At 33.7% G+C, this 13,752-nt stretch overlaps 1 protein-coding gene across 2 annotated transcripts; it reads left to right on the top strand.

Annotated features, from left to right (window-relative positions):
- The first annotated feature begins 3,619 nt into the window (after positions 1-3,619).
- LOC113396855 (uncharacterized) lies at positions 3,620-12,722 on the top strand. Of its 2 annotated transcripts, none has more exons than XM_026634920.2 (6): positions 3,620-3,740; positions 4,939-5,019; positions 8,362-8,570; positions 8,918-9,103; positions 9,610-9,769; positions 9,971-12,722. In XM_026634920.2, exons 2-6 carry the CDS (start codon positions 4,939-4,941, stop codon positions 11,513-11,515), a joined length of 2,181 nt encoding a protein of 726 aa, XP_026490705.2. In that variant the 5' UTR covers positions 3,620-3,740; the 3' UTR covers positions 11,516-12,722. The 2 variants fall into 2 exon arrangements, with proteins under 2 accessions (XP_026490705.2, XP_064075912.1); XM_064219842.1 differs by having other exon boundaries at positions 3,629-3,744.
- Positions 12,723-13,752: the final 1,030 nt, after the last annotated feature.

Genomic DNA, 13,752 nt, shown 5'->3' with positions numbered 1-13,752 from the left:
TATTGGTTTTATTTTTAAATTCACTGTTTCACTAGTAATAGAATCAATGGATTTATATATATTTACTCAATTGGACTGTGAAAAGAACTTTTATCTTGGCCTATTAAAAATTTAAAAGCTCGTGTAAAAAAACTGATAAATAAGGTATGTTACTCAATACAAGATTATATTAATGATAAAAAAGCGCAGACAGCATATATAAGAATATAATTATACTATAATTTCAGTAGTTTAAGATGATAAAATAAAATCACGTTTTATAATAATTCTCCAACAAATATATTTTTAAATTAACTTCTAAACATCCCATTATTTTTCGTGACAGATCAATCTTTTTTTAAAAAAAAAAACAAATATGTTTATGTATTTGTGCCAGTCTTAAATAGTGTGCCAAATAAAATAGTATTAATTAAAGTTTAAAAAATTATTAAACAACTAATTATAGCAATAATTTTATAAGTACATAACAATGTAAAATAGTTTCGATTGTAATCATTGTATATAATATAATGTGATATAATTAATTATGACATCCTATGACGTAACACCGTATTGGAGGCTAGGGCTACTCGCTAACAATACTTTTCTCTCATACTCTGTTATTAAAATGGTTTAAAAGACTATTGAGTTTCTTGTCGGTTGTTTTTGGTAGAATCTACTCTGAATCAGTGGCAGCTTTACATTTTATACAGCACTGACATGGTGATTCAAGTGCTATTATGAATTTATGAGCCTACTTGAATAAATAATATATAGACTTATATTAGAAATAAAAATATTGTGGTTTTAATAATTAACTGAGTATCCCTGTGCTTAGTTTTTGTTTATAATTCAACTGGTCTCGATATTCAAAATATTCTCAAGAAATGTTGACGTTTTAGGTGAAAACAGTTATGTATCAGTCGTAGGCAACTAATTGGTTTTTCAATTAACTCACGAAATTGTTCAACCAGCTTTAATGACATTACCCTATTTTAGCTCGACTCTATTGAAAATAGACGTAGATTTATTTGGTGGTAGGACATTTTGCCAGCTCATCCATGTAAAAAATGTTTTATGTATAATTCTATTAACTTTTTTTAAATCTTTATATAAACTAATCTAATAGCAGTTTGATTGTAAGTCCTACAGTGCAATATGTTAAATGGCTTATTTATCTGTTATATGTAAATAGTAAATAACACAATTTTAAAAAACCTTGTTCTAAATATATAATTCCTTAAAAAAAAATTTACATTATTAATAATAGCAACACTAAAATATTATTCGGATCTAGCAACCCGGATCGTTAGAGTTTCCTTTTCATACATATCATTTGATAGAGTCAATATTAGCGGAGTACTATTATTCACTGTTTTATTTTTTAATTCTTTTATTTCATCTTCCAATAGCATAACTTTATTTCTCAAAGTCTTACACAATTGTCGACTAGAACGTAACCGCTGTAAAAGTTTCTTAGACATGTCCTTCTGTTTCAGAAATATTTTAGCTAATTTGCCATCAAGCATTGTGATATTCGATGGGGACTTTATTATGAAAATCGGTCTTTTCGATGGTCTGTTGTTTCTCAATGTTGTCTTTTTTCGTTCAATGATCGTCGTTATGTGATCGGGATCAGGAAAACTGCTTCTGTCTGGTGAAATACCGAATCTGCTTTCTGGTGACATTACCTAAAAGGCAGATATATAACAGTAATTATAACAGAGTCTAGAAAGAAAAATTGCCATAAAATTGTATAGTTTTGAAAAGTATATACTACATATTATCAGTATGCTGTGTATCAAAAACAATTACAATAAACACTGTTTTTGAAGTGATAAGATTATTGTGGGAGGGCAATCCACTTCGTTACGTAATATGTTACGGCACCAGTCTGTCTGGCTTCCCTCTTCTCTTATGCATACAGCAGCGGTAGGCAGGCTCCTCCTCTCACACTCTAAGCCACTAGCCGTATTGACAAACAATTTTTTATACTTTAGGCAGGCATCCCAAGACGCACACTAATTTTTTTAATAATAATATATATTAATAAAATTGAAGGCAGGGTTATGTCTGTCGGCTGTGCTAGTGAGATTATATTTAAAACTATTATCTACCTTTTCTATATGAGTATTACAAGTAAAAGACGTAGGTATGGCGTCCTTATGTAACATGCTTCTTTTTCTTCCCGCAATGAAATATTCTTGAGGAAAATGTTTTGAACAGATGCGAGAATGCTGGGATGGCTTCCAATTTTCCCTCTGTACTGTTTTTATCCATTGTTTTCTAATATGACTGTTATGTGGAAATCTGCAGAAAATATATGAATTTCAGATGAAATATTTATTAAAATGGAACACAATATTGCTTAAAGTTAAGTTGCTAGTATTTGTTTAAGTAGTTAAGTAATATAATATGGCATAACAAAAAGCGTTATTGCGATTTCAATATAGATGTATTTAAATAGATAATTATTCGATAAGAAAAGAAATATTTGAACGTTTATCTTTTAGTAGATAATTATTTTATTTTGTTAATATTTAGTATTTAGATTAAATTCAATACATACACAATACAAGAATATACCCAACAATAACTGCATAAAAATTTAAAAAAATTAGTAATATTACTTACGCGTGAAAAGATATTCCAGATCCAGGATAATTTTCACTCCTACAACCACGGACACAGCAAGTTATAACCATAGTGAGTTAACAATTAAAATATATAATAAATGTTTAATAATAACAATTAATCGCTTTATGTTTTGATTGAGATTTAAGAGTAACTTTCAAAATGTATTTTGACATATCACAATTTATAACGTAAATAGTGATTGTATTAGTGTTGCATATCGATAGTCCACTATCGATAGACTATCGATAGTTTATCGATAGTTAAAGTGTAAGCGATACTATCGATAGTATACGATACTATCGATATCCTGAATAGTTTTCGAGGTCAACTATCGTTAGTCAAACTATCGATAGTTCTGCAACGCTGGATTGTATAGTGTATACATGTATAGAACGCTATAACTATATAACACTTTGTCACAAAAACAAGGTAAACAAAACCTGGGTTGCTAGTTTTTTAAATATTATTTCCCAAAAATCATCAAAAAATCGTTAGTACCTTTGTTGTTAATATGATGGTAAAAAATCAATTATTAAAATGGCTGGTTCGTTTTTAGCCCAGAGAATCGGAATTGCGATTCAACGGGGAAATGCTGCTAGCATTCTTGCCACCATTCCACGCGGTCAAGATTTATACAGTAACTATGTTTTATTCATATTTGTATATATATTTAAGTACTTAATGTTATCAATTCATATATTGAGGGGTAAAATTATTATTTGCCAATACCAGAGATTTAGTTGTCAAAACTTTTGACCATAGTCATAGTGGTTGACCAATACTCAATGATCATTCGATAAATCATTCGAAAAGCATTTTTGATTAAACTTTATTTAGACATATTTTAAATTATTATTATTAAATTATTATTTGTTGATAAAATTGCAAAAGATTTTATATTTTAGTCAATATTTTGGCGTTTAAAGATTATCAAAATTATATCGATACTCGTTTTTAGAAATCGAATGACTATTGACATCTTGCTATATCATTATATATTATCTAGTGAGAATAATTTTATTACAACATTAGAGCTATCTTCAAAATAAAATATACCGATAAATGTAATATAAGAAGAAAATGATAAAATATCTCATTAATTAAATAAAAGAAAAATCGTTAAGGTAAGTTACATTATTACATATATCACAAATAACTTGTGAATATCTTTATCAGCTGTTCATTAACCGGCGTTAATATGAAACATAAACATTTATAAATAAATAAGCATATTTATAGATATGCGCAATAATAGAATAGAAAAAATATATATATTAGTTAAAACTAGTTAAATAAAGTCGTTGCCTACTAACATTATAAAAAAAGATAAATCTACGATAACACTTTATTTCGAGTATCTATTTTTATTTACATAAGTAAGTATGTTTATTATGAACCACTGGTTCATTCACTTTTTTAAATATTCAATATATCTTTGATTGACTACTTGGAGCTTATAATATCCATAAATAACCTCATTCTTCAATGGTTCTCCGTTTATCCAGTGGGTTTGCAAGTACGCGATTTTTTAAACTGTTTATTATATATATTTAATCCTGGGTATTCTATATGCGTAATTATATGCTATATGTATAATTATTGTGTTATTTTTTTTAAGAATCTAGTAAGTCACTATTAATATATTTTTTTAAAATTGGTATTAAATATATTAAATAACAAAAACATAGACATTATAACATTCACTGATATGTATATCAATTAACAATGTACACAACATTCACAAATTTTAACATATAAACTATTTTTTTTTTTGTTTTTATATAATATAGGAAATAAGGAAGATATTACTCATATATAACTCAGTATGTTTTAAATTTTTGCAATTTATTCAATAAACTTTTTTTCTCAATTTAATTCTAAATTTAATCAATTGATAAAGTTTATTTTTTAAAATATGTGACAGATTATTATTTTTTTTTTTTTAAATATATATCTATTTTTATTAACATAAGAATTAATAACATTAAGTGCTTAAATATATACAAATATGAATTAAAAATAGTCACTGTATAAATATTGACCGCATGGAATGGTGGTAAGAATGATAGCAATATTTCCCCGTTGAATTGCAATTCCGATCCTCTGGGCTAAAAACGAACCAGCCCTCCTGTCACCAGGTATTATTTTGAACATTTTGGACATACAGATACATAATCTGTAACTGTTCCCGTAAACTGATTTACCATTTTACTGATCCCATTAATATTAGTATCTATATACAGACAGGACACTATCTGGTTTTTCTAGTATTACTATATGTATAAAAATCCAAGTTTAAATGTAAATAATTTGCATTTTCAGATGGCATTGTTCATGAAACAGGACTTCAATCCACCCATGTTATCGAGACGATGGATCGCAATAAAATTCAGACCGAATATGGTATAATAAATGTATTTCATTATTATCTTACTATAAGTCCTTAAATATTCACAAATATGTACTATAAATAGTAACTTTATAAATCTTGACCGCGTTTGAAAAGAAGCAAGTATAAGCAGTAGTAGTTTTTCTTCATTAAAAGTATAACGCCTCACTTTATTGCCTCCACTGGTGACGGGAGAGCTGGTTAATTTTTTGCCTAGAGGATTTTTATCTTACTTATTAATAGGGATCCAGTCAATATCATATTTAAAGAATACCGTATGTGATATTTAATGACAAAAAAGATCCATTTTAAACAGTTTTTCTATGATTAAAAAGAATTAATTGTATCGTCAATCATCATCAGTACGGGTTTCGACCAAAACGGTCCACTGGTGATCTTCTAGTGTACGTAGCACACCTCTGGGGTGAGCGTGTCAAGCGTGGGGAGTCGTTGGCTGTCAGCCTCGATATCTCCAAGGCTTTCGACAGAGTCTGCCACAAAAGTCTTCTGTCTAAGCTGCCGGCATACGGTCTGCCAGCTCAGCTTTGTACCTGGATTGCCAGCTTCCTACACAAGCGTAGCCTTCGCGTTTTAGTTGATGGTTGCGCTTCAAAATTCCATGCAGTGAATGCTGGGGTTCCCAGGGTTCTGTGCTTTCCCCCCACACTCTTTCTTTTGCACATCAATGAAATGCTAACCCTTGGGAACATACATTGCCATGTAGACGATAGTACAGTGCATGGGGGTTACCATGAACGAAACTGAGAAGAAGCAGAGGGATCTTGTTGTTGAACTCGATAGGACGTTAGAGCTCATTGCCAAATGGGGTTCTGATAATCTTGTCGAGTTTAATGCCAAGAAAACGCAGGTATGCGCCTTCACAACGAAAAAGTCACCATGTTCCCTTGTTCCTTCCCTCAGTGACATTACGCTAGTGATACAAAGCCAAATTGCCGTACTAGGTATCGACGTTCGCTGTGACCTTAATCCAAGGGATTATATCGAGGCTGTTATCAAAACAGCTTCACGGAAATTCGGGGTCCTGAACAAGGTGCGGCGTTTTTTCACGTCACAACAATTGCTTCTGCTTTACAAAACGCAGGTGCGGTCTTGCGTTGAATATTACTCGCACCTCTTGGATGGCTCCGCTAAGTACTTAATGGAAGCCTTGGATCGGTTGCAGCGACGTGCGGTCCGCATTATTGGCGACGTAGAGGTCACAAACACCCTCGAACCTTCACGCTTGCGTCGAGAAATAGCAGCGCTGAGCGTCTTCTATCGACTGTATCGCGGCGAATGCTCTGAGGAATTATTCTCTTTAATTCCTGCTTCACCTATCCTTCATAGACCTACGCGTGCTGGCTCGCGATGTCACCGCCTAACTGTGACATCGATTCCATCGCGCACAAAGAAATTTGGCAATTCTCTTCTTTGTCGCGCCGCCAAAAAAATGGAACTCTTTACCAGCACACGTGTTCCCCTCTTATAACCTGGGTGCCTTCAGACGAGGCGTGAAGAGGCATCTTGCGGGCTGGCATGGCGAGGGTGACTGGTGCAGCTCATTGTAGCTGACTGTACTAGTCTTCGCGTTTGGACTCCACGTCCACTTACCATCGGGTGGAGTGGAGTCATATGTCTGCCCGGGCATAATAAAAAAAAAAATTGACATATTCGGTAAAATACTGGAACAGTATGAATGTGCAACTTTTTTCTTGGCTCTGCCGTATTTTTATGTTTAATAAATATTTATCCCATTAATTGTTTAATATTTTTATTCTCACAATAAACTGTATCAATAATGAATCAAATAAAGGCGACCACTACTGAGTTTCCTCAAGCTGGGGTTCCCCAGGGTTCTGTGCTTTCCCCCACACTCTTTCTTTTGCACATCAATGATATGCTAACCCTTGGGAACATACATTGCTATGCAGACGATAGTACAGTGCCTGGGGGTTACCACGTACATGCAGCAGCCGGGCGGGCCGAAACTGAGAAGAAGCAGAGGGATCTGGTTGTTGAACTCGATAGGACGTTAGAGCTCATTGCCAAATGGGGTTCTGATAATCTTTAAAGCAAAATTTCCCATATTTTTTTATCATTGGTACCTGCAACTATTGAATAGAATCAGTTGTAAAAATATTCTTCATTCAAGTAGGCTCATAGAAGCTACTTTTTAATTAAATAAAAAGCTCCCACGGGTTCTGAAGGTAGATTATCATGAGTGGTTTTAGAATTTATTGCCAGTAGACTGGCAAATGTTCTGATGGTAAGTGGTTACCGCTGTTCATAAACATCGGCACTGACATAGTAACCAACCCTTGCATCCTTTTTTATATACATTGTGTATGTTAAACTCATATAAATAAATATTGGACAACATCACATGCATTACTCTGATCCCAATGTAAGTAGCTAAAGCACTTGTGTTATGGAAAATCAGAAGTAACGACGGTACCACAAACATTCAGACCCAAGACAACATAGAAAACTAATGAGCTTTTTCTACATCGACTTTGCCGGGAATCGAACCCGGGACCTCGGAGTGGGGTACCCATGAAAACCGGTGTACACACTACTCGACCACGGAGGTCGTCATACTGTTTTTAATAATCATAATAAGAATATTGCTGTTTGAGAGTAAAATATATGATGAGTTTGAGGTACCTAATAAAATAGACTTGCACAAACCTCTATCAAATCAATTCAAATCAAAATATACTTTATTAAAGTAGGCTTTTACAAGCACTTTTGAATCGTCGTTTAACAAACTATATTAAGTGAAGCTACCACCGGTTCGGAATGCAGATTCTACCGAGAAGAACTGGCAAGAAACTGAGTAGTTACTCATTTTCAACATTTAAAATACAATGTTATGTTAGTTAAATACAATTCTATATATATATAATACATCCTGCCTGGAAGTCAAGAAGCATTAACTCCACGCTTTTTTATCATCTGTATAATCTTGTATTGAATAATATGCCTGCTTTCTCAATGTATATTTTACAAATGATTTGTATCTATGAATCGGCAAAGTTAAAAATATCCGCGGAATTTTCTTATAGAAACGGATATCTTGCCCCGAAAAGGATTTATTGACTTTGCGGAGTCGGTAACTTGGCGTTATAAGCTTATAATTCTATCAAAGTAATCAATTTTACTGTGAATATAAATTATGTTGTGGTAAATATATTTTTACACAACAGTGAATACTTGTACTTCGTTAAAAACATCCCAAAGAGAGTCTCTAACTTATAAAAAGACTAAGTAATGTCATTGTTTTTGTCCAATTAGAACCATTGGTTGGTTTGTGACTAATTTCCACTGCATAAATAATAATTATATATATATTTCAGCTCTTATACAGCCGGGAGCACATCATATCGATCCTCGAAAGTGGTCTCCTGTTCCGAGAGGACAGCGTAGAAGTGGAACAGGAAGCCCCCGCGGCGGAAGCGCTGTGGGGACGCGCGGGGGGCACAAAGGGGGGCTGGTTCACGCAAGGGGAGCGGAATCTAGCTCTGCTGGCTACTTTGGTACTCGTTGCAGCCGCACCTCCTAGAAAGTAAGATTTGCGTTTTGATGTCATTTATATAGGTAGGTTAAACATATCGGGAGCCCCATAAATACACGTCTCAGGTCCCTTTACCATTTCCTAACTAAATAATATGTAATTTTTTCTGCCACTATGCAATTTAGTTCATTGGTCAACATCCATCTGCCCTCATCCCAGTTCGTTAACAATGAAATTTAAATTCTGAACGAACCACCCCCCCCAAATCGCAGAATGACAAGAATGAATAACATAAAATTAATATGGATATTAGAAAGTAAGCGCTACCTCCCGTACTAAAAGTGTATGAAATGAACGAATGAAGCAATTAACTGAACTGTAACTCGTTCTATCGATAGTTTCCAACGCTCCACGCTGCTCAAGCTGGCGGGGTACGCGATCGTGCCCGTCGCGTTGCGGGCGTCGCACCGCCTGCAGTGTCGCGGGGCGCTCAAGGCGCTGCTGCCGCTCATGCGCGACTACATGGCGCTCGTGCGGCGCGCCACGGCCTGCTGCCGGGAATACGCGACCTTACACGCCCGACTGTGAGATATTACATTCATTCTTCGTCTATACTTCTGTTTAGTCATTTGATCCCAGTGCTGGGCTAAGGCCACATCTCTGGGCTAAGGTTTGAATTTCGAATTCGAAAGAAGAATATAGAATTCTTTATCTAATTTGTTTTGGTTTGTGATATGTCCATATTGCTTATAAACACACTAACTACTCACTATTAGGGCAATTATGACTATTTTTCGATCCCTTTCCTCCACGTGAGTTTTGCCTTGAATCGTTAATACGCCCCCCCCCCCCTCGCCTTAATATCACAATGATGAAGAGACTTCATACCATATTTGGGCTTAGGGAATTGCGTATTACTTAAAGCTTAGTAAGTTATTATACATCCATTGGTAAGTGGGCACCACCCATATACATTGGCAATAAGGAATTTTAACCATTCCTTACATCGCCAATGCACCACCAACCTTGGGAACACAGATGTTATGTTCCCTATCGCCTACCATCAACAAATTGTTGTCTGTTCTTCCAGTACCTCAGTAACAACAGTGATAGAGTCGATGCGCACAATGTTGGGTCGACAACAGTCTGAACTGTTGATTTTGATGTCGCGAGCGACATCCTCACTGCTGGGGAACGTTCCATGGTTGCACGGAGACGTGGCTTGCGAGTTCGATAGTGAAAACCTAATGGTGAGAAAGGAGAATGATTTTGTATGATTTACATTGATAATGTTATAAATATAGTTGAATTTTGAAAAAAAAGCAAGATTGATTCTTGAGTTTGAGTAAATAAATAATTTCCAAATAAGGAATAGCATTAACTTTATCAAAACATGTATTATACTTTTTTTACGACTGTTGCGCGACTAATTTCAACATTTGTTTCAACAGAAAATCCATCACGCCTTCCTAGTTGTCCAATCAACACTATTGAAGTACATAGCGATGGCACACGCTATCCCATCTGCGCATGCGCTGAAAATATACAAAAACCACAACGAGAGGATACATTGGATCCATAATATTCTAATTCAACACCTAGTCCAAGAATTTAAAGAGAATTATGAAGCATTAGAACGAATGTATAGATTATTAAAGAATTACGGTGCGAAAGACAGCGACAGTGCACTGAAAAAACCAGGTTCGGCCATAAATGATACGTGGTTGTACTCAGACGTACATACAGGCATAGCTAGGTCATGTCTAGAACTGAAACTGGCTCTCGAGAGGTGTAGCCACCTAGATATGTTCCTAGATTCGTGCGCGATGAATAAACAGGAGATAAGCCTGGATGTTCTAGATAAAGATATAGATGAAATTATAGATAACATCACGAAATGTCTATCAACAGTTCAGAATTCACAAATAAGATTGAAGAAGATGAAGAACAAACTACGCGTCGGCGATGAAGAAATTAAAATTGATGATAAAGAATACGAGGAAGCGAATATTTTAAAAATCGAAGACAAGGAACCGGTTATACGTGATGAAGTTTTCTATTTCGTCAAAACGGAGGATGAAAGCGTTCCAGCACTACTAGGTGATATAGTAACGGGTCCTGGTTTAAAAGAAAAGGAGAATTCAAAAGTAGTTTTAAAGGAATTACAAAGGAAATTGGTGAAAAGAGAAGACATGATGAGAGAAAGAGAGAGGCAGGCGTTAGCGAAGACGATGCCAGAGTTGAAAAACATACCAGAATTCCCAAGACAAATCAAATACGAGGAGTTCTTAGAGCGCAAAGGTTTTATATCGAAGATGAAAAGACGAAGAACAATGAAAAAACTGTTTAAGAAGTATAAAATAACGAAACGCAACGATAAAAGGAAAAAATTAGATAATTTCAAATTAAGAATCGATAAATATGAAACAGAAAACGATATAACGAATGATATCTTCAAGACGACAGACGAATTTAAAGTTGAAACTCAACTTTTAACAATAACTAAGACAAAAGAATCGTTTTTAGTAACGAAATGGCTTCAAAATATTACCAAAGACACTAATGGCCTGGAATCGAGCGGTCTCTCCGACGACCTAAGCGATGTCGAAGCAAGCGCAGAAAACAGACAAGTAATAAACAATAATAGAAACACGATTGACACCAAAAACTACAGATTTACAAGGAAAGATCTAGAACTATCTCCGTCGTCGTCCGAAAGCGACTTCGATCATTTGTACAACGAGAGAATTTCAATACTGAACGACGTCAGACGCTATCGAGCGGTTAGGAAGAAGAATGTACCAGCGAAAAGATTGTCCGTAGACAATGTAGATGAAAGCTTGAAGCCCATAGAGTATAGCTTCGGTACTGGCTTGGCAATGGCCTCCGTGTTACAGATAAATAATAACGCTAAACTACCGAATATGATTCAAGAAGAGGTTTTCATCGGAGACGGAGAAGTGTCCGAAGACAGTGGAAATGATGAAGATGCTTAGTTCAGCAAATATTCTATGAAAAATGGAAGTCGATTTACGGTGCTATGCTATTTTGATACGTATTATCCAAAAGTAATGCCGAAGAAAATGGCGCGTATGACTTTTTAAAAGTTCACGGTTCGAGTTGAGATACATATAATTTAAGGCCTACACATATCAGATGCAAGATTAATTGTGTCTGTGTATATATCACCGTAAAATTGTAAGGACCGTTAGTTTATGACATATCTACGTATTCCATGCGATTTAATACTACATCTGCTGTATACTATATTACAAACAGTTCTTGATTAATATATCTTTATTTATAATACAACTACTAATATCCACTTTAATTTTACTTCCAAAGTTCTGATAGCAATTTCGCCGCCATTTGTAACCACAGATTGATCAAGATTTCGATCAATGATGTCGCGTCATTTCTATGTCAAACTTGTTTATTTGTCTTTATTGGTCGAAACCGTCTAGACAGATTGTAAAATTTTAAAATGAGCATTAAATTTAAATAAACTGTTTATATGTTTAAAATAAACTGATACACCTTAAACATAGTTGATTGTTTAAGTGTGTTTTAATAGATCTGATGGCCTTTGTATCAGCTTTGACCAGTCGAGCAGCGTTACAGAACTATCGATAGTTTGACTATCGATAGTTGACCTCTAAAACGATTCAGGATATCGATAGTACTATCGATAGTATCGCTAGCTCTCTGTAAGCAAAACTATTGTTAGCAGCGATACTATTGATACTATCGATAGTGTCGATAATTTTGGACTATCGATACTTTAGGTTTAAAGTTATGATTTTCGCAATACTATCGACAGTATAACTCATGGGGAGCTATCGATAGTATTGACACGTGACAATACTATCGATAGACTATGGATACTATCCCTAACACCTGTACTATCGATAGTGGACTATCGATATGCAACACTACAGTAGAGTACTTGGATCCGATCTGAGCTACAATTGATCGGGGTGGGGTCTACAATTTTGGTTTTAATTAAATAGTTTTACATTATTCTTGGTTATTTAATAAGCTCAATTCTAACAGTGCTATAAGTGATCTGGACTGTGTTATTAGACGCCATAAAACCTTGTCACAAATCGTGGTAAATAAGAAAATGTCCTGTATACATTAAATGTTGTCGGCAATAAGTAGTATTCGTTTATTTAGTAGGTGCTTCGATTTGAATAAACTTTTATATTAATATTTCAATAATATAATGTTTCAGTATTAGTTTCATTATTGATAATAATTATTTAATAAATAATGTAATTATTAAAATTGAATTTGATTGAGTGGTTTGTTTTATTACCTAAATAGTTGTAATTTTAGTTTATCTATACAAATATATTAATTTATTTTAGTAAGACAACTAACAGTAGATACAATATCACTTGATAAACCAAAATTACATTTCGAAATTATATTACAAATTCTATAATACTTTATAAATGGGAAAGTAACTCTTATCTGTATGTTACGCTTTCAAGGCTAAACAATCTTGAACTCAAAGGAAGGACATATCTAATTTTTATATCTAATATCTACGAATGCCCCCGTAACACACGGTCTAGTTTTATTCTAGTACATTCAACGAAATTTTAAAAAGTGATTATATTATATTAATTATTAGTCATATCTTTATTAGTTCAATATTTTCAATTAATCTTCACCTTAAATGATGTTGTCCTTTAAGACAGTTATAAGTACTTCTTCAGGCGCGTTTTAAAAAAAAAGAGTATTTTTATGATGCGTTTGGTAAACCGCCACTTAAGTTTCAAGTCGAACGATATAGACAACTTACTATATTTTAAAATATTTATTTTATTACAAATTCAAATTCTAAAGGTAATAGTAAAAAAAAAGAAATTACATTTATCTTAATGATTAATAATTATTATTTTATTTTGCTACATGGTATGAGTGTAAGGGCGATAAATAAATTATTCTAGCGGCAAGATACGATGGCCGTTTTGACACATTAAAAAAGTGATGTGAAATGTAAATTTATTATCGATATAATATATTCAAATCTTTGTTTTTTTGCAAGTAATTTAATTCAAGTTTTTGTTGCAAGTAGTATCTGATTAAAAAGGTTTAATAAAAAAAATATAAAATAAGTTTAAGTAATACATTCGAACGAAATCAATTTAAATCAAAAATTGGAATTAGAATGAATAACTTTATAAACACATTACATACAAGAAATAAATTGATACAAAAAAAG

Source organism: Vanessa tameamea, chromosome 29 (genome assembly GCF_037043105.1).
Source record: "Vanessa tameamea isolate UH-Manoa-2023 chromosome 29, ilVanTame1 primary haplotype, whole genome shotgun sequence".
Lineage (NCBI taxonomy): Eukaryota > Metazoa > Arthropoda > Insecta > Lepidoptera > Nymphalidae > Vanessa > Vanessa tameamea.
The sequence above is the reverse complement of the archived record's forward strand: the minus strand, read 5'-3'. Positions and strand labels throughout refer to the sequence as shown.

Coding starts and splice junctions, on each gene's coding strand:
- LOC113396855 (XM_026634920.2), top strand. CDS start 4,939: ATGGCATTGTTCATGAAACAGGACTTCAATCCACCCATGTTATCGAGA. Junction 5,020..8,361: donor TAAAATTCAGACCGAATATG/GTATAATAAATG, acceptor TATATATTTCAG/CTCTTATACAGCCGGGAGCA. Junction 9,770..9,970: donor TCGATAGTGAAAACCTAATG/GTGAGAAAGGAG, acceptor TTGTTTCAACAG/AAAATCCATCACGCCTTCCT.